This window comes from Callorhinus ursinus, unplaced genomic scaffold, assembly GCF_003265705.2.
Source record: "Callorhinus ursinus isolate GAN/ISIS: 27379988/994484 unplaced genomic scaffold, GSC_fseal_2.0 scaffold5, whole genome shotgun sequence".
Classification (NCBI taxonomy): Eukaryota; Metazoa; Chordata; class Mammalia; order Carnivora; family Otariidae; genus Callorhinus; species Callorhinus ursinus.
Genome location: NW_027397067.1, coordinates 21,560,482 through 21,582,967, shown reverse-complemented (window position 1 = coordinate 21,582,967; position 22,486 = coordinate 21,560,482). Strand labels below are relative to the sequence as shown.

At 36.4% G+C, this 22,486-nt stretch overlaps 1 protein-coding gene and 1 pseudogene across 7 annotated transcripts in view; one reads left to right on the top strand and one right to left on the bottom strand.

Moving 5' to 3' along the window:
• XKR9 (XK related 9) overlaps nucleotides 1–22,486 on the bottom strand; it is an 86,405-nt gene that overhangs the window by 17,045 nt on the left and 46,874 nt on the right. For 2 of the 7 annotated variants that reach the window (XM_073892876.1, XM_073892881.1), the window contains exons 1-3: nucleotides 22,212–22,421; nucleotides 19,460–19,536; nucleotides 13,637–14,185 (exon numbers count right to left, since the gene is read on the bottom strand). The exons of 1 other annotated variant lie outside the window; for it this stretch is intronic. In XM_073892876.1, the coding sequence (XP_073748977.1) occupies nucleotides 13,637–13,908 (272 nt within the window). In that variant the 5' untranslated portion in view covers nucleotides 13,909–14,185; nucleotides 19,460–19,536; nucleotides 22,212–22,421. Of the gene's footprint in view, nucleotides 1–13,636; nucleotides 14,186–18,272; nucleotides 18,358–19,459; nucleotides 19,541–22,204; nucleotides 22,422–22,486 lie in introns of those variants that run through there. 4 more of the 7 variants (XM_073892878.1, XM_025870716.2, XM_025870717.2 and 1 more) reach the window with 4 other exon arrangements.
• Nucleotides 15,663–15,937, top strand: LOC112823567 (mitochondrial import inner membrane translocase subunit TIM14 pseudogene; annotated as a pseudogene).

The following is a 22,486-nucleotide window of genomic DNA, read 5'->3' as shown; positions in this document are numbered from 1 at the left end:
AAAATGGGCAAAAGACATGAATAGACATTTTTGCAAAGAAGACATCCATGCCTAACAGACACATGAAAAGACGCTCAACATCACTTACCATCAGGGAAATCAAAACTACAATGAGATATCACCTCACACCAGTCAGAATGGCTAAAATTAATAACACAGGAAACAGGTGTTGGTCAGGATATGGAGAAAGGGGAACCCTCTTACACTGTTGGTAGGAATGCAAACTGGTACAACCATTCTGGAAAACAGTACGGAGGTTCCTCAAAAAGGTAAAAATGGAACTACCTTACAACCCAGCAATTACACTACTAGGTATTTACCCAAAGGATATAAAAACACTGATTCGAAGGAACACATGCACCCTGATGTTTACAGCAGCACTATCAACAATAGCCAAATTATGGAAAAAGCCCAAATGTATATGCACATATACATACAATGGAATATTACTTGGCCATCAAAAAGAATGAAATCTTGCCATTTGCCACAACCTGGATAGAGCTAGAGTATTATGCTAAGTGAAATAAGTCAGTCAGAGGAAGACAAATACCATATGATTTCACTCGTATGTGGAATTTTAGAAACAAAACAAATGAACATAGGGAGAAAAAAAAAAGAGAGGCAAGCCAAGAAATAGATTCTTAGCTATAGAGAACCAACTAATGGTTACTGGAGGGGAGGTGGGCAAGGGGGATGGGTTAAACAGCTGATGGGTTATTAAGGAGGGCACTTGTGATGAGCACTGGGTGTTATATGTAAGTGATGAATCACTAAATTCTATACCTGAAACTAATATTACACTATATGTTAACTGTTGAAATTTAAATAAAAACTTGGACAGAAAAAAATACATCTTGGAGATCTTTCCATTTCAGTACATAAAGTACTTAACACTCTTTGTAATAGCTATGTATGCCATTGCCTTGGATATACCATAAACTCTACCAGCAGACATTTAAACTGTTCCCATTTTTTCACTTTTACAAAAAAAAATTGCTATGACTGAAAAATTGTGTACATATGTCATTTTACATGTATGCAAGTATGATAAATTCCCAGAAGAGAAACCTCTGGCCTGAAAGTATATGCATCTGAAATATAATCAAACTGCCCTCCACAGGGGATTGTACCAATCTATACTAACATCAACAAAATATGAGAGACCTGCTTTCCCATGCCTTTCCAAGAGAGTATATTATCACCTGGATTTTTGCCAATCTGGCAAATGACAATATATCAGTGAAATTTTAATTAGCATTTTTTTAAAATTATGAACAAGGCTTAGCTTCTTTCACACAATTTAAAAGCCTCTTGCATTTCCTTTTTTAGGCACTACCTTATTCTTTTCCCACTCTTCTACTGAAAATTCCCATTTTTTATTCTATTTCTAATACATGTTTCTTGTACTTTTGACTTTAGAAGCTCTTTAAATATTAGAAAACTAGCCCTTTGTTGGTTATAAGTTGCAAATGTTTTTCCCTGTTAATGTTGCTTTGCTTTTTGCTTTGCTTTTGTTTTTGTTTACTTGGGGAATTTCTGCTTTTGTGTATTGACATGGATTTTTTTATAGGTCTAATCTATAACTCTTAGAGTTTATGGGTTTTGAGTTATGGTTAGAAAGTCTTTCCTGATTCCAAGGTTATAAAGGAATTCTCCCACGTTTTCTTATAATACTTTTTTTTTTTTGCTTTTTTAAATATTTGATTCAGTTGGAATTTATTCTGGAGTCTGGTATCTTACCTGGAAGTATAATCCATAACATGCAATCTTAAATTATCCCAACTCTAAAGTTACTCAAAACTTTACTGTTCTTATGCTGCATATACTTGCTATTATTTCCTCTTACTTCTATTCTGGTGTGTATTTCTACAATCTGTGTGGTCTTTATATGGCATACAGACAAAAATTCTTTTCTTATCCTTGTGGTTTGAATTTAGAGGTGTGGGGGAGCAGGGCTACTCTGGAAACAAAACTCTTCCAATTTATCCTTTCAGATGTTCTGTCTAGGAGGAATTAGAACCCATATTTTGTCACATTAAGACTGGGAGGCTGGGCGCCTGGGTGGCTCAGTTGGTTAAGCGACTGCCTTCGGCTCAGGTCATGATCCTGGAGTCCTGGGATCGAGTCCCACATCGGGCTCCCTGCTCGGTGGGGAGTCTGCTTCTCCCTCTGACCCTCTTCCCTCTTGTGCTCTCTATCTCTCATTCTCTCTCTCTCAAATAAATAAATAAAATCTTAAAAAAAAAAAAAAGACTGGGAGGCTGAAGACATAAACTGCAACAATTTTAAAGTTTTCCCAATACCCAACTCTATGTTTCTGTCGAGTTATTTCTAAAGATTTCACCTTCATCACAGAATAGGCTAAACCCTTTTCAAGATCATGTGCTACGCTATGGTATGGGCTTAGCCTGACTTTCATACGAAGGTCCAATTATAAGTTACATAGGCTTTTTTCCCCAAATTGCTACCTAGTTGTTCCAACATAACTAAATTACAGAGCAAAAAATCATTAAGAATGTAGAATCTCTATATGACACTATCAACTACATTTACTAAATTTCATTTATAGAATACTACACCAACCAACCACAGAACACATATATTTCAATTATATATGAAGTCATAAAGATGGACCATATGTTGGGCAATAAAACGAACCAAAATAAATTACAAGAGATTGAAATGTTAAAAGTATGTTAGCTGATCATAACGGAATTAATTAGAGATCAATATCAAAATATCTACAAAAGATGTGAACACCTGAAAAATGTTTTAAATACACCCTAACACTTGGGTATAAGATGAAATCACAAAGAAGGAACAACCATTTTTTGAACTGATGGATAATGATATGTAGTGTTTTTACATCATTGTGTTTATTTAAAAACACAACATATCAAAATGTCTGGAATGTAGCTAATTCAAGGGTTTGGAAAATTTTTATAACTTAAATGCTTTTATTAGAAAATAAGGAAGGGTTAATAGTAATAATATAGGTTTCCATAGAAATGAGGTAGAAAAAAGAAAGTAAGCTCTAGTATATAGAAAGAAGAAAATACAGATAAAAGCGAAAATCGAAATTAGTAAGAGACAAGGAATAGAAAAAAATTAACAAAGCCAAAATTTGGTTCTTTGAAAAGGCATAAGAAATTGATAAACCTCAAACAAGACTGCTGAGGAGTAGGGAGGAGAAAGAACGTTAGAGAATACAAAATGCCAATATCAAGAATAAAAAAGGTGACATCACTAAAGATCCTATAGAGATCAAAACTATAACAAGGGAATATCAGGAACAACTTTATACCAATAAACTGAACAACTCTGACGAAATGAAAAAATTTCCTGAAAAACACAACTAATACTGACAAAAATCAAGTAGAAAATCTGAAAAGATCTATATCAAAGAAATTAATTTGTTCTCAAAAATCTACACATTAACTCCATCCAATACATTTTTTCAAGCAATTATGGAAGAAATAGTACCAATCTTATACAAACTCCTTCAGAAAATAAAGAAGGAATACTTTCCAACTTCTGTTATGAGGTTAGCATAAAACTAATCTAAAACCTGCCAACACTATTAAAAGAAAATTGTAAAATAATATCCCTCATGAGCATGGACACCAAATTTCTCAACAAAATATTTGCAAATGGAATTCAGCAATGTATAAAAAAAAATCATGATCAGTTAGGGTCTATCCCAGAACTGCAAAGTTGGTTTAATAGTCTTAAGTCAATTAATGAAAAATGAATTAATGAAAAACCATACGATCATCTCAATAGGCACAAGGAAGATATTTGACAAAATTAAACATCAATCCATTTTTAAAAAACCTCTCAAGAATATTAAAAGAGAATGAAATCTCTTTAATCTGATAAAGGGCAGCTACGAAAACCATACATGTCACACCAAACTTAATGGTAAAACATTCAACACTTTATCCCTGAGATCAGGAACAAACCGAAAATGTCGCTGTCATCACATCTATTCAACATTTTACTGGAAGACCCAGACAGAGAGAATGAGGCAAGACAAAAAAAATAAAAGGAATAAATATTTTTATTTTTTTTAAAGATTTTATTTATTTATTTGACAGAGAGAGACACAGCGAGAGAGGGAACACAAGCAGGGGTAGAGGAAGAGGGAGAAGCAGGCTCCCCGCCAAGCAGGGAACCCAATGCAGGACCCAATCCCACGACCCCGGGATCATGACCTGAGCCAAAGGCAGATGCTTAATGACTGAGCCACCCAGAAGCCCCAAAGGAATAAATATTTTTAAAAAGGAAATCAAACTATTCCTATTTGTAAATGACATGATAATTAACAGAAAATACCAGAAAACCAAACAAACAAAAAACTAATAGACTGAGTTTAGCAAGGTCTCAGGAGGTAAGTTAGAAAAAAATCAATTGTATTTCTACTAAATGGAAACAAATAATTGAAAAAAATGAAATTTTAAAGACAATGCCAATTACAATAGTTGGAAAACTGATTCAAAATTTATGTGGAAATACAAAGGGCCTAAAATAGCCAAAATAATTTTGAAAAAGAACATAATGAATATATGACTTCAAGACCCAACTATATGTTGTCTAGAAGAAATCCAGTTTCAATATAAAGATACATACAGATTGAAAGTAAAGATATGTCAAGAGAATGAGAAGACATGTTACAAACTGGGAGAAAATATTTGTGAAAGACATGTGGTAAATGACTGTTATCCGAAATATATAAAGAACTCTCATAACTCACCAATAAAAAAAATGAATGACCTGATGAAAGAAACAGGCAAAAGACCTGAACAGACACCTCACCTAAGAAAATATATAGATAGCAAGCAAGCATATAAAAAGATGCTCCACATCATATGTCATTAGGGAAATGCAAATTAAAATGAGATACCACTACGCACCTATAATAATGGCCAAAATCCAGAATACTACATCAAATGCTGACAAGGATGTGGAGCAACATGAACTTTCAATCACTGCTGGTGGGAATGTAAATTGGTATAGCCACTTTGGGAGACAGTTTGGCATTTTCTTATCAAGTTAAACATACTCTAACATATGATTCAGCAGTCATGCTCCTTGGTATTTATCAAATTATGAAGATTTATGTCCACATAAAGCCTACACATGGATAATTCCCAAAACTTAGAAACAACTAAGATATCCTTCAGTAGGTAGTGAATGGATAAATAACTTGTGATACGTCCACACAAAGGAATATCATTTAGTGCTAAAAGAAATGAGCTATCCTGCCATGAAAAGATACAGAAAAATGTCTTAATACTAAGTGAAAGAAGCTAATCTGAAAAGGCTACATACTCTCTGATTCTAACTGTATAGTGTTCTGGAAAAGACAAGACTACAAAGACAGTAAAAAGATCAGTAGTTGCCAGGGGTTAGGGAGGCAGTAGGAATGAAGAGACAAAGCCCAAAGGATTTTTAGCGCAGTGAAACCATTATATATGATACTATATGGTAGATATATGTCATTATTCATTTGTCAAACCCCTGAAAATGTACAACCCCAATAATAAACTCTAATGTAAACTATGGACTTTGGGTGATGATCATGTGTCAGTATAAGTTCATCAATTGTAACAAATGTACCATTCCTGTGAGAAATGTTGCTAGTATGGAAAGCTGTTGGTGGTGGGAGGACAGCTAGGGATACATGAGAACCGTACTTTCTGCTCAGTTCTTCTGTGAACCTAAAACTGCTCTAAAAAATAAAGTCTACATGAAAGAGGGGAAAAGCATACATGACTTCAAAGAATATCATAAAGCTATAGCAATCAAGACAGTATGGTTTCTTTCTTCCAAATGACATGCTTATCTATGTAAAAAAAAAAGTCCTAAGGAGTCTACAAAAAAGCAACTGGAACTAATAAGTGTCTACAAAAAAGCTACTAGAATTAATAAGTGAGCCTATCAAAGTCAGAGGATAAAAGATCAATATAAAAAAAACAAGTATATGGGCGTGGGTGGCTCAGTCGTTAAGCGTCTGCTTTGGCTAAGGTCGATCCCAGAGTCCTGGGATCAAGCCCCGCATCAGACTCCCTGCTCAGTGGGAAGCCTGCTTCTCCCTCTCCCACTCCCCCTGCTTGTGTTCCCTCTCTCGCTGTCTCTCTGTCAAATAAATAAATAAAATCTTTAAAAAATAATAATAAAAATGTAAAAACAAGTATAAATGAAGAATAAAAATCATAATCACCTCAAAAGATGCAGAAAGAGCATTTGACAAAGTACAACATCCATTCATGATAAAAACTCTTAACAAAGTGGGCATAGAGGGAACATATCTCAACATAATGAAAACCATATATGATAAACCCAAAGCTAACATCATACTCAATAGTGAAGAACTGAGAGCTTTTCCTCTAAGATCAGGAACAAGACAAGATATCCTCTCTCATCACTTTTATTCAACATATTACCAAAAGTCCTAGCCACAGCAACCAGACAAGAAAAAAGAAGTAAAAGGCATCCAGATTGGTAAGAAAAAAGTAAAACTGTCACTATTTGCAGATGACATGATATCATATATAAAAACCCTAAAGACTCCACCAAAAAACTATGAGAACCAATAAATGAATTCAGTACAGTTGCAGGATACAAAATCAACATACAGAAATGTGTTGCATTTCTACACACTAACAACAAACTAGCAGGAAGAGTAATTTTTTTTAAAAAATCCCATTTACAACTGCATCAAACAGAATAAAGTACCTAAATAAAATTTAGCCAAGGAGGTGAATTTAACCTATACTCTAAAAACTATAAGACATTGAAGAAAACACAATGGAAAGATATTCCATGCTTGTGGAAAGAACAAATATTGTTACAATGTCCATATTACCCAAGCAATCTAAATATTCAGTGCAATCCCTATCAAAATACCAACAATATTTTTCACAGAAAACAAATAATCCTAAAATGTGTATGGAACCACAAAGGCTCCTGAATAGCCAAAGCAATCTTAAGAAAGAACAAAGTTGGAGGTACCACAATCCCAGGTTTCAGAAAAACAATAGAACAGATCAATGAAACCAGGAGCTGGTTCTTTGAAAGAATTAACAAAATTGATAAATGCATAGCCAGACTTAGCAAAAAGAAAAGATAAAGGACCCAAATAAATAAAATCACAAATGAAAGAGGAGAGATCACAACCAACACCACAGAAATACAATTATTACAGTAGAATTTTATGAGAAATTATTTGCCAACAAATTGGGCAATCTGGAAGAAATGGATAAATTCCTAGAAATATATAAACTATCAAAATTGAAACAGGAAGAAATAGAAAATTTGAACAGACCCATAATCAGTAAAGAAATTGGCTCAGCAATCAAAAATTTCCCAACAAACAAGAGTCCAGGGCTGGATGGCTTCCCAGAGAAATACTACCAAATATTTAAAGAATTAATACCGGGGCACCTGGGTGGCTCAGTCGGTTAAGCGTCTGCCTTCGGCTCAGGTCATGATCCCAGGATCCTGGGATCGAGCCCCACATCGGGCTCAGGAAGCCTGCTTCTCCCTCTCCCACTCCCCCTGCTTGTGTTCCCTCTCTCGCTGTCTCTCTGTCAAATAAATAAATAAAATCTTTAAAAATAAATAAAGAAAGAATTAATACCTATTCTTCTCAAGCTGTTCCAAAAGATAAAAATGGAGGGAAAACTTCCAAACTCATTCTCTAAGGCCAGTATTATCTTGATTCCAAACCAGACAAAGACCCCTCTAAAAAGGAGAATTACAGAACAATATCCCAGATGAACATGGATGCAAAAATTCTCAACAAGATATTAGCTAATCAAATCCAACAGTACATTAAAAGGATTATTCACCATGTTCAACGGGGATTTATTCCTGGGCTGCAGGGTGGTTCAATATCCACAAATCAATCAACATGACACACCACATTAATAAAAGGAAGGCTAAGAACCATATGATCCTTTCTCAATAGATGGAGAAAAAACATCTGACAAAATACAGCATCCTTTCTTGATAAAAACCCTCAAGTAGGGATAGAAGGAATATACCTCAACATCATAAAAGCCATATATGAAAGACCCACAGCTATGGGCGCCTGGGTGGCTCAGTCAGTTGGGTGTCTGCCTTTGGCTCAGGTCATGATCCTGCAGTCCTGGGATTGAGTCCTACATAAGGCTCCCTGCTCAGCAGGAAGTCTGCTTCTCCCTCTGCCCCTCACCCCTCCCCCTGCTCATGCTCTCTCTCTCTGTCTCTCTCTCAAATGGATAAATAAAATCTTAAAAAAGAAAGAAAGACCCACTGCTAATATCATCCTCAATGGGGAAAAACTGAGAGCCTTTCCCCTAAGGTCAGGAACATGATAGGGATGTCCACTCTCACCACTGTTGTTCAGTATTGCACTAGAAGTCCCAGCCTCAGCAATCAGACAACAAAAAGAAATAAAAGGCATCCAGATCAGCAAGGAAGAAGTAAAACTTTCATTCTTTGCAGATGACATGATACTCTATGTAGAAAATCCAAAAGAAAACACCAAAAAATTGCTAGAACTGATATATGAATTCAGCAAAGTTGCAGGATATAAAATCAATATACAGAAATCTGTTGCATTTCCATATACCAATAATGAAGAAGCAGAAAATCAAGGAATCAATCCCATTTACAATTGCACCAAAAACCATAAGATACCTAGGAATAAACCTAACCAAAAGAGTAAAAGATTTGTATGTTGAAAACTAAAGAATACTTATGAAAGAAATTGAAGACACGAAGAAATGGAAAAACATTCCATGCTCCTGGAATGGAAGAACAAATATCATTAAAATGTCTATACTACTGAAAGCAATCTACATATTCAAAGCAATCCTGATCAAAATAACACCAGCTTTTTTCACAGAACCAGAACAAACCTAAAATTTGTATGGAACCAGAAAAGACCCCAAATCGCTAAAGTAACGTTGAAAAAGAAAAGAAAAGAAGGAAGCATCACAATCCCAGACTTCCAGCTGTATTACAAAGCTGTAATCATCAAGACAGGATGGTACTGGCAAAGCAGGAGACATCACAATCCCAGACCTCAAGCTATATTACAAAACTATAATCATCAAGACAGTATGGTACTGGCACAAAAACAGACACAGAGATCAATGGAACAGAATAGAGAACCCAGAAATGGACCCCCAACTCTATGGCCAACTAATCTTCAACAAAGCAGGAAAGAAATGTCCAATAGAAAAAAAGCCCATCTCTTCAACAAATGGTATTGGGAAAACTGGACAGCTACATGCAGAAGAAAGAAACTGGACCATTTTCTTACACCAAATACAAAAATAAATTGAAAATGGATGAAAGACCTAAATGTAAGACAGGAAACCATCAAAATCCTAGAGGAGAAAACAGGCAGCAACCTCTATGATCTTGACTGCAGCAACTTCTTACTAGCACATCTCTGGAGCCAAGGGAAGCAAAAGCAAAGCAAAAATGAACTACTGAGACTTCATCAAGATAAAAAGTGTCTGCACAGTGAAGGAAACAATCAACAAAACTAAAAGGCAATCAATGGAATGAGAGAAGAGATTTGCAAATGACATACCTGATAATGGGCCAATATCTATGAAGAACTCATCAAAATCAACACCCAAAAAATAGTCTAGTTAAGAAATGGGCAGAAGACATGAACAAACATTTCTCCAAAGAAGACATACAAATAGCCAACAGACACATGAAAAAATGCTCAACATCACTTCCTAATTAAGTGACTAACCACAATGAGATACCACCTCGTACACAGGTCAGAATGGCTAAAATTAATAACTCAGAAAACAACAGATCTTGGCAAGGATGCGGAGAAAGGGGAACACTTTTGCACTGTTGGTGGGAACGCAAACTGGTGCAGCTACTCTGGAAAATAGTATGAAAGTCCCTCAAAAAGGTAAAAATGGAACTACCCTACAACCCACCAATTACACTAGTTGGTATTTACCCAAAGATACAAAAATGCTGAGTCAAAGGGGAACATGCACCACAATGTTTATAGCAGCACTATCAACAATAGCCAAAGTAGGGAAAGAGCCCAAATGGCCATCAACTGATGAATGGATAAAGAAGTGTGTGTGCATGTATATGTGTATGTGTGTGTGTGTATAAAATATTCCATTGTGCATGTGTATATATACATATATAATGGAATATTACCGAGCCATCAAAAAGAATGAAATCTTGCCATTTGCAGTGCCTAGGATGGAACTAGAATGTATTATGCTAAGTGAAATAAGTAAAAGAAAGACAAATATTATATGATTTCACTTACATGTGGAATTTAAGAAACCAAACAAATGAACATAGGGCAAGGGAAGGAAAAATTAAGATAAAAATAGAGAGGGAGGCAAACCATAAATGACTCTTAACTATAGAAAACAAACTGAGAGTTGCTGGAGGGGAGATGGGTGAGGGAATGGGTTAAATGGGTGATGGGTATTAGGAGGGCACTTTTTGTGATGAGCACTAGGTGTTATATGTAAGTGATGAATCACTAAATTCTACTCCTGAAACCAATACTATACTATATGTTAACTAACTTGAATTTAAATTAAAAAATAATAAAATAAATTAAAAAATAAAATAAAACTCAGTGGTTGGATGTAATAACATTTTGGCCACAGTGAAAGAAAGTACTAGTGAAATAAAAAAAAAAAAAGTCATGAAAAACTTTCACAGAATGTACCACAGAGAGTCAAAAAATAAAAATTCAAAACATTTAACATGCAACATTCATGTTAGATAGTGTGAGATCTAACTTATATTTGCTTGGAGTCCCGGAAGGAAATGTAGGAAAGAAAACAGAAAAGATAATGGCTGAGAATTGTGCAGAAATGATGGAAGATAATAATCCACAGAATTAAGAAGACCAGCAAATCCCAAGCAAGAAAAATAAGTCTACACCTAGATATTCAGAAACTGTAGAAACCCAAATATAAAGAAAAAATCCTAAGAGCAACCAGAGTAAAAAAAAAAAAAAAAAAAAAAAGATAAAATACTTTTAAAAGAAGAGCAGTGGCATCTGGGTGCTCAGTTGGTTAAGCGTCTGCCTTCCGCTCAGGTCATGATCCCAGGGTCCTGGGGCCAAGTCCCACATCAGGCTCCCTGCTCAGGGGGGAGTCTGCTTCTCCCTCTACCTTTCCCCCTTGCTCATGATCTCTTGCTCTCTCTCACACTCTCTCTCAAATAAATAACCTTTTAAAAAAATAAAAATTTTAAAATTAAAAAAAATAAAGTAAAAGAACAGCAGTAAGACTGATATCTAATCCCTGAAGAGCAACAATGGAAACCAAGAGAATATAATATGCAGAGACAAAATAACTACTCATTCGAATTCTATAGTCTAAAATATCTCTCAAGAAAGATGGCAGTTAAAATAGCCCAAATTCAAAATCTAACTGTAACAAAATAGGTTATCCACTTAATATTTGTCTTTTTCTCTTTATCTGTAATATATATATTGCTTTTAATAGAATTAAATGCCTTAGGATAATAATGAAAAAGTTGATGAAATTAGACATATGGAAAATCAGAATTCTCAGGACCTAGTTAGATTCCTAGTTTAACTATAAAATAAGGTTTTGAACAAGATAATTTTAAGATTTTATTTATTTTTCAGATAGAGAGGGAGAGAGCACACAAGCAGGGGAGCAGCAGGCAGAGGGAGAAGCAGGCTCCCTGCTGAGCAAGGTGTCCAACGTGGGACTCAATCCCAGGACTCTGGGATTATAACCTGAGCCAAAGGCAGACGCTTAACTGACTGAGCCATGCAGGCATCTCTGAACAAGATGATTCTTAAGGTTATTTTTAGTTCTGCATATGATTCTGTACCTAATTAACCACATGGCTACTGCATTATTACAGTAAAAATTTCTCTAGTTAAATCAATGGTATAAGTACTCTTATCAGAGTTGCAAGTGATAAACTACATTTACATAATCAGATTTGGAATATAAAATAGAAGATAAAAGATTCATAAAACACAGAAATGAATCATTCCCTCCCCACAAAAAGTAAGTACATATCATAAAAAGTAACTTAATTCGAAGGGACACCTGTACCCCAATGTTTACAGCAGCAATGTCCACAATAGCCAAACTATGGAAAGAGCCAAGATGTCCATCAACAGATGAATGAAGAAGATGTGGTATATATATATACAATGGAATATTATGCAGCCACCAAAAAAACGAAATCTTGGGCGCCTGGGTGGCTCAGTTGGTTAAGCGACTGCCTTCGGCTCAGGTCATGAACCCAGAGTCCTGGGATCGAGTTCCACTTCGGGCTCCCAGCTTGGCGGGGAGCCTGCTTCTCCCTCTGACCCACTCCCCTCTCACGCTGTTTCTCTTTCTCTCTAATAAATAAATAAATAAAATCTTAAAAAAAAAAGGAAATCTTGCCATTTGCAATGACATGGATGGAACTAGATGGTATTATGCTAAGCAAAATAAGTCAATCAATAAAGACAATTATAGGGGCGCCTGGGTGGCTCAGTTGGTTAAGCAACTGCCTTCGGTTCAGGTCATGATCCCAGGGTCCTGGGATCAAGCCCCGCATCGGGCTCCCTGCTCTGCGGGAAGCCTGCCTCTTCCTCTCCCACTCCCCCTGCTTGTGTTCCCTCTCTCGCTCTCTCTCTCTGTTAAAATAAATAAAATCTTTAAGAAAAAAAAAGACAATTATATGATCTCACTCAAATTTGCAATTTAAGAGAAAAAACAGGGCGCCTGGGTGTTTCAGTCAGTTAAGCGACTGCCGAAGCTCAGGTCATGATCCCAGGGTCCTGAGATCGAGTCCCACATCGGGCTCCCTGCTCAGCGGGGAGCCTGCTTTTCCCTCTCCCTCTGCCTGCCGCTCCCCCTGTTTGTGCTGTCTCACTCATTCTCTCGCTCTCTGTCAAATAAATAAATAAAATCTTTACAAAAAAGAGAAAAAAAAACAGAAGACCATGGGGGAAGGGAGGGAAGAATAAAACAACACGAAGTCAGAGAGGAAGACAAACCATAAAAGACTCTTAACCACAGGAAACAAACTGAGGGTTGCTGGAGGGGGATGGGGGAATAGGGTTATGGGGTGATGGACATTAAGGAGGACACATGATGTAATGAGCACTGGGTATTATATAAAACTGATGAATCACTGAACTAATAATACACTATATATTAATTAATTGAATTGAAATTTAAAAAAACATTCTTTAAGATTTTATTTGAGAGAAAGAGAGCACACAAGAGCTCATGTGTGTGCATGTACAAGGTGGGGAAGGCAGGGAGGTGGGGGGCAGCAGACTTCACACCGAGCCAAGTCCATTGCAGGACTGGATCCCACAACCCTGAGATCATGACCTGAGCCAAAATCAAGAGTTGGATGCTTAACCAACTCAGCCACCCAGGTGCCACAAGGTAAATTAAAACATCTATCAATGAACCTGGAAAATTCTAACAGTACAGCAATGACTCATATAAGCACTGATAGTGAAGAGCAAGTAACCTTTGTGCCATGTGCAAATAGGGGAACTTTGTACACTTGACTATCCAAATACAGAAAGATAGTTTCTGTTTGCATAAAAGAAAAATAATGTTAATGATCAAAAGTGTATGCTCACCTTGTAAAAACTCCTCCTTGCAAGCAGTGAAGTAGAAGAAAACAATGCTGATTTTCTTGGCCTGCTTTCTTTAAATCAGCCTTGAACCAAGAATAACTAAAACACTGCACCACAAGTGTTCCAAAGAGCATAAAGCTTACTGTTAAAATACCAAAAACATTTCGTCCTTCATAGAAAAACCTGACAGATACCCCGATGTCCACAATTAAATCAGTTATATAGATTATAATGCCAAGAACTGACAACATAAAATTCAGTTTAGTGTATTTCATTATGAATCACTATAGTTCTTGGTTATCTACTTTCTTCTCTCATACAAAAAATAAAAGAAAGAAAGAAAAAGAATATTAGTGCATCTGTTACTATAACACTGAATTTTAATTTCTACTCCCTAAACTTATTCAGAAGAATAAATATTATGAAATTGAAACACTAAAACCAAAGTGACTAATTTTAATTTTCTTTTCTAAATCTCCTATCCAGGTCCAATGTTACAAGGCTTTACTTAATCTTCTGTTTTTCAATGATCTTCATTACAGATGACAACACCTAAAATGAAACATATATAAAAGATTCTAAAAATCTTGAGTATAATATTAAAAACCCTAGGCCATGATTTTATCAAACCTCTACTTTTTCTAAAAATAATATATTACCACTAAATATAGTTCTTATAATAGTTTTGGGAAAGTAAAGCTTCAGTAATATACTTATTAGTTGAAAACTTCTCCTCAGACTACTTACATTTTAAAAACCATAACCTACTAACAAAGATATTTATCACAGGTCCATCTACAGTGGCAAAAAATTAGAAACAATCTAACTGTTTCAACATAAGGAATTGGTAAATAATGGTAGATTCACAAAATGGAATATTACAAAGCTACTAAAAAAAATTTAACAAAGGTGCAATAGCTGTGAAAATTCTTAATATAGTCTTTAAATTTTATTTTAATTCCAGTTAGTTTACATACAGTTTGATATTAATTTCAGATGTACAATGTAGTGATTCAACACTTCCATACAACACCCAGTGCTCATCACAAGTGCACTCCTCAATCTCTTTTACCTATATATTTCACCCACCCACCCACCCACCTCCCCTCTGGTAACAATAAGTGTATTCTCTAAAGTTAACTTAATATGGTTTTGATTCAGCAATTCCATCTAAGAATCAAGCCTAGAGAAATAGTCACAAATGTGCACAAAGATATATACTCTTTGTAAAACCTTCTTTATAATAGCAAAAAGTTGAAAACTACCTAAATGACAAATGAGACCTCGTTCAATAAAATATGGTACACCATAGGAAAGAATACACCACACAACCTTTAAAAAGAATGAAGCAGTTTTGTATAAACTGACCTCAGAAGATCTCCAAAATGTATTAAATGAAAAAAAACAAGTGCCAGAAGGATAAATACAGCATTTATGGGTTTTTAATTATATTCGGAGAGAGGAAGGAAGTTGGGAGTGGAAAGCAAATGCAACTTCAATCCTGTAATTAATTATTCTTTTATATTGTTGGAATTTTTTACAAAAGACATGTACCCATATATTACTTACACAATCTCTTAAAATAAAAACAATAGTAAATGATACTTTTAAAGAATTTCAAAGACTGGACAAAGTGTTAGCTAACATTTACTTAGCACTGTGTGCCAGGCATTAAACTAAACCTTAAACATAAAATACCCCCCATTTAAATCTTACATCAAATTTAGGAGACAGGTATTACTATTGCGACCTCTATTTTATAAATGTGAGCTGAATGCAATCTACATACAAGATCTGTCTGACGTAGCAGCTGTTCCCATATTTCCTGGGGTGCTTGTGTCTGGGCCCTTTGTACCTGCCAGTGGTGCTTTCTGGTAGAGGCATGGAATTGGTGGCTGCAGCCTCTGGGCTGGAATAAAACTCTCTGTGGATGCAGGGAAGCCAAGCCAGAGCCGTGGGCGGTACACTGGTAGCAAATGGACTGACCATTACCACCACAGGATTTGCAGGCTGTTATGTTTTGCAAGCCATGAAGCATATGGAGCTTCAAGTAAAACAAGTTTTCAAAGTCTTCCAAAATCTGCCTTCAGTGGCAGCTATTATAGAGGTGGGTTTGAACACAAAATGCCAAAACAAGAGCATTAACAGCAGGTATAAGCTCTACTACCAATAAAGGAAAAATAAGAGCTGCTCTTCTACAAATTATGCTTTTTAATCACCCAAACAAGGAAGGATCTCCTTATATAGCAGCCAAAATCAATGAAGCTAACGATTTACTACAAGGTCAAGCTAAAAAATGAAGTAAATGTGCAATGAATTTTAAGTTCTTATTAGTTTATGTTTAAGAGTACCAGCTTTTTATAATAAAATGTCTCAAAGCTTAAAAAAAAAAGTTTGATTCAACGGTGTTTAATTTTCCTAATTGCCAATATTTCATACTAAAATACAGATTTTTCACTGCTATCAAAAAACTGAAAGATCTGCTACACTAGACTAACATTCCTTCATGAGCAGTGGATGCCTCCTAGGTGGGGCATGCGCTCTCAAGTTCACCACAGTAGCCAGCCACCGCATTACAGTCATTTCAGCAGCTGAGTCTCAATGCTACTCTAGCTACCTATTAGCTGTGTGTCTTCAAACATGTTCTTTTACCTCCCTGTGCCTTATTTTCCTTCACTTGAAATATGGAAATAATAATGGCATATACCTCATAGGGTTGTTGTGAAGACTAAGAAAGATAATATATATAATATATATAAACCTTTAGAAAAGTAATTGGCCAACAGAACTCAATAAATGTTAGTTACCATTACCATACCTTGCCTGCCTGCCTGATCCCTATAAGCATCTACGCATGCAATCTTTGACTTCACTTTAAAGAATGTTGAATTTAAAAAAATACGATGGTATGATTGCAAAGCTTTGAAAATACAAAGGAAATATGACTGGAGGAATACAAAAATGTTAACAGTAGTTTTATCTGGGGAATTAATGGTATTATAGATGAATTTTTTTCCTCTTCTTCATTTTTTTCTATATCTGTGAACTGAATTGTTTCCCTCCAAAGTTCTTATGTTGAAGTACTAACCACCAATGGACTGTATTTAGAGATGGGTCTCTAAGGAGGTAACTGAGATTAAAAGGAATAATAAAGACAGGACCCTAATCTGATAGGACTGGTGTCCTTATAAAAAGAAGTGACAACAGAGACCTCCCTCCCCCACACCCCACTCCCATACACACACAGGAAAGGCTACATGAGGATGCAGCTAGGAGGCAGTCATCTGCAACCCAAAGAGAGAGGTCTCACAACAAACCAACCCTGCTGGCACCTTGATATTAGACTTCTAGTCTCCAGAACTGTGAAAAAATAAATCTCTCTTAAGTCGCATAGTCTATGGTTATTCTATTATGGCAGCCCAAGTAGACTAACACCCTACATGTTCTATAAAGAATGTTTATTACTTTAAAAACCAGGAGATGACAGTGTTACTGAAAACTCACACAACATAATACTTAAACACTGTTCTTGTCATTTTACCACTTATAAGTATTTTGTTTAAAAGTTTTCAAAATAATATTAAAAGGTATTTCACTCTTCTTAATGAAAAAAAAATTCACTATCACTACTTTTCCTGACAAGAATGCTGTGGCCAACAGGATGGAAAAAAATAATTTTAAAATCTGAGTTTTCCCAATGTAGCAGGCCATAAATTTCCATGCGGTAAGTTTCTTATCTTGAAATGAAAGACATCACACTCAGAGAAAGACAATTATCCTATGATCTCACTGATATGAGGAATTTGAGAAACAAGACAGAGGATCGTAGGGGAAGGGAGGGAAAAATGAAACAAGACAAAACCAGAGAGGGAGACAAACCATAAGAGACTCTTAATCTCAGGAAACAAACTGAGGGTTGCTGGAGTGGAGGGGGTTGGGAGGGATGGGGTGGCTGGGTGATGGACACTGGGGAGGGTATGTGCTATGGTGAGTGCTGTGAATTGTGTAAGACTGATGAATCACAGACCTGTACCCCTGAAACAAATAACATAGTATATGTTAATAAAAAAAAAATGAAAGACATCATGCCCAACATAAGCATGGAGTTTAGGAGGATGATATTTAATCAGAAGGCTCTGTTCAATTCAATTAAATACTTAGAACTTACCATGTGCTGTTTTAGGCTTTGGGGATATATCAAATGACAAAAGAGACAACAAAAATCCCCACCCTTGTGGAACTTACATCCGAACAGAGAAAGATAGTCAATTAACAATAAAAATAAGTGAATTAAATATTATATTGGAAGGTGATAAGTGCTATGGAAAAAACAACCCTAAGAGTTAGAAGTAGAGACAGGCACATCATGAGTTGTAAGTTTGATTAGAATGCTCAGGATAGAGAGCACCTGGGTGGCTTAGTCAGTTAAGTGTCTGACTCTTGATCTCAGCTCAGGTCTTGAATGGTCAGGACAGGAGTCACTGAGAGGATGGCATATAAGTAATGAAATTAGTCATATAGATATCATGTGGAAAAGCTTTCCAGATATAAAGAACAGCTAGTTTGAAAATCTAATGTACTAGATTTCAAATATGTCCTCCAGAAACAAAAGTTCTCCAAAAATTGGCAAATTCCTTACCATGGTTATACTGGATGTGTTTAATGTGCATCCAAGTCCTGTTCTAATATCATTCTAAAAAATATAATTTCTTGAGCTTCACTATCTAGAGAGGGAAAAGAACATCACATATATAATGGAAAAACAGTAATAACAGTAGCTATCATTGCTGAGTGTTTACTATGTGTGAAGTGTTTTACATACATTTTATTTAATCCTCACAAATCTCCATGAGAAGGGTATTATTGAGCAAAACACTGAGGCTTAGAGATATTGGGTATTTAGATGAGTTATCTCTAATGAGTAAACTGATTTTAGGGGCGCCTGGGTGGCTCAGCCGGTTAAGCGACTACCTCCAGCTCAGGTCATGATCCCAGATCCTGGAATCAAGCCCCATGTCAGGCTCTCTGTTCAGCAGGGATCCTGCTTCTCCCTCTCCCTGCCTCTCTGCCTGCTTGTGCGCTCTCTCTCTCTCTCTCTCTGTCAAGTAAATAAATAAAATCTTTAAAAAATAATAATAAATTAAAAAAATAAACTGATTTTAATGTAGATAATTTCCTTAACATTACAGACTATAATACCTAAGCACTCCACTCCATGTGTATATTTCTTAACCATTCTCCCCAAAAAGAGAGTTTCCTTTACCTGGCATGGATATGGAAAACACTAGCAGTTTTGAAATAAATTTACAAGATGAGAAAAATAATTTCTAAGAAACTTGGAAATTCCATTATTAGCAAAACATCAGATTCAATAGACTAAGTGGCAATGTCTCTATTCCTAATTTAGTCAAGCAGAACATAATGCCAACCGGAAAGAAAACTACACAGCAAGGAAATAAATATGGCAGCTCTCATAAAGAAGGCCCACACCTTTCAATAACCACATAGTTATATAACTTGTATGAAGGCTAGTTCATCTCTATCCCTGCGGTTAATCACAGTTCCAATCATCACCTTAGGAGAAATAATACCACCTATAAAATTTGACTTTATAAAGAATTTGTGACACTTGCTGACTTAATAGGACAGTTTCAATCCAGTTTCATTCAGAGGTCAACCCAGCTACCTGGCTAACTGGCTGGCAGCCAAGACACAAAACCTTTGTCCACAGTACATGACCTCTGTAATAAAGCAGACGTTTGAAGAAGTAAAAACTAGTAAACTCATTTGTCAACCAAATTCAACACGCAAAAAATACAGACTTACTTATCAAGTATAAAACGCCTTCTTTAACTCAAAGTCTCTTCTGGAAAATCTTCATCCTGGGAATCTTTTATTTCTTCCTCACTGAAAACAAGTTATCATTAAAGGGCGTGTAAACCTTTAAGAACGAATAAAATGAAACTGAAAATCATCTGTTAGTCATATGTGGGATTTTCTCATCTAGTGATAAGAAAGTTTGTATCATTGCAACTACAGTACACCCCTTTATAACTACCACATTAAGAGAATAACTTCTCCTCTCACAGGTTGACTAGGTTGCAAGGTTTTGCTGTATTCAAAATTTACGGGTTTTTTAAAGATTTTATTTATTTATTTGAGAGAGAGAGAGCACAGAGAGAGAGAGTGAGAGGGAGAAGCAGACTCCCAGCTGAACAGAGAGCCTGACATGGGGCTCGATTCCACGACCCTGAGATCATGATCTGAGCAGTAGGCAGATACTTAACTGACTGAGCCACCCAGGCGCCCCTCAAAATTTAAGTTTTAAGAAAATACAATTTGCCTCACAGCATATCCAAGTAGACAACAAATGTTTGAAAAGGAAAGAGAAAGATTCTTACATTTGAAGTACTCTGATAAAGAATTTACAAAGTATTTTTAACTTAGCCCTACTTACCTTTTTCAAACTGTATACCTTCTTAAACCCTATGCCCCAAGGACATGATTGTTGGTTTCTGTTCCCAAAATAAATACTACAGTTGTTCTATTTCCAAGCCTTTTCTCAAGATTATTTATTGTCTAGAATGCTCTTCCTACCTCCACCTACCTGATCAAGTTCTATCAGTCCTTTAAGAATCAGCTCAAAACCCCACAACCTTTAAGCTTTTCCAGATAGTCCCAATTAATTTGATTCTCCCCTTCTTCCTTGCAATCCTATCACTTCAGCTATACTTCTCTAGGATTTACTCACATGTTCTTTAAAATAAGATAATGTACATCTCCTTTCTGGTTATAAGACTCTAGAAAGCCAACTATCATTTTAACACCCCCCATATTTCTACAATAACACTGTGCATACTGTAGATAGATGATAAATGATTATAAATATAACTGAACAGAATATAAAATCTTTGGGGTTTGGTTTTGTTGGTTTTTTTTTTTACCTTTTTTTGGGGGGGTTGGTGGGCAGCAAAGTTTATTGAGCAATACAAAGCCCCTGAAGAGGGAGGGGACCCAAGAGAGTTGCCCAAAATCTTTCCTCTTATTTCTTAGAGAAGACCTTAAACTTCAAGTCACATTATTAAACATATCCACAAAGACAATTTTGTATTAGCAGCCTAGATCTCTCTTCTGAGCTCAACCCATATATATCCAACGGTCTATAGATTTCTTTACCAGTATATCTCACAATCATCCCAATTTCAATTTGTTTAAACCAAGTTCACTACTCAACCTCTCTTCCCCTTCTGTCAGTAGCTCCTTGTATGACTCAACTGAAGTCACTTAAGTTTTAAATTATTTGTTGGGTTCATTTGGCAGATGAAGAGCTTGGCAATGAATTAAATGAAATAGAGATGGAAGCCACAAGGGAAATTCTAATTTAAAACAAAAAGTCAAGGGATAAAAGAATGGAACTGCCCACAAGTCCCAGAAATTATTGTTCCACCCTCTTCTCAAAGGTTTGTTGACTTTCCAGCACAAGGTTTTTTAAAAAGGAAAATGGGGGTAGCTTCCTGGCTGAATAGCCATTAAGCTGTGGCTACGAATAAATAAAACTGGGAGTTGAAAATGCCTGATGTGGGGAATTTTGATGGTTCTTCCAAACATTTTTAAAAGGGCATGTTGCCCTTTCAGCAAAGGTTTTTGAAACATTTTTCCATTAAAAGTACATCTTTGAAAAAAAAGTACATCTTTAAGACACAAGGCAAAAAAATTTGTCAGACATAAAACAGGTGTGTCTTTCAAGAAATCTGGAATATTAAACTAATGATTTGTAAAATAAATACTGTACTAATAGTAGTCTTTTCTTCAGAAATACCTGCAAAAAAGCATTAAAATGTGTTTCCTAAATTTTAGAGCCACAAGTATCTGTGTCAATTTCTCACTTGTTTTGAAAAAGACTTGTTTTGAGGAAAAAAAAAGATTTCTCACTTGGGACAGTGGATATGTCCTATATCTCTTTTGAGGTAGCTTACAGACAACTATCCTAACTGAATGAAATGGATCATAGGACTTCCTTGAGGTAAATTATAAATCGTTTTTGTTGTTGTTGTTTAATAGGGACGGGTAATACTAGGATAGTCCATGCTTAGCAGATTACAAAAGGACTCCTCATGGAGAAAATAACTCCCTTCTATCTTGGGGACGAAACTCCTCAAGGCCGATCTAGGTCTCTGGGCAGGAACAAAGCAAAGGAGGGAGCGGCAAGCTCCTTGAATCCAACGAGAAGGGGACAAGGGTTGGGGCAAGGTAGCTAGGAACAAGGCCTCAGACGCTGAGCTGGGTTCACACAGCTGTCACCTGGCCAAGTCTCCCAAGTCTCCGTGCTTCATTCGTAAAACAGACATAAAAAGAGTGCCTTCCTCTTCATGTTGTTACGAGGATTAAATGAGATAGTGTTTAGAAAAAGCACTTAGCATGGCAGTAAGCACGAAGGAAATACTAGTTGCCCCTACTTATTATAAAAGACAAAACAGGTTTCTACACACACACACCCACACACACACACACACATCGCCATTGCCTAAAAACAAGACATCCTTTTCCAGGATTTAGTGATCCGTAACTAACCCCAAACCTGCCTGCCCTGTGCTCCACAAGACTTCCCAAGTTAAAATGTCTCTCGTCCACTGGGATGAACTCCGCCACAAATTCCTGTGAAGGCACCAGACAGGCGACGACGCTCGGCCAGGCGAATACAACCTCGCCCCAAGACGCCTGCCGCCACGCGCCCTCGCCCGCCCTCTCGCCGCCTCCGCCAACGGAGCAGGGGCCGCATCAGGTGACCTCTGGCCCCGCCCCCAGCACAGCCGGCTCATTCCCCTCCCGCCCCGGTCCCGCTACGTCAGGCGA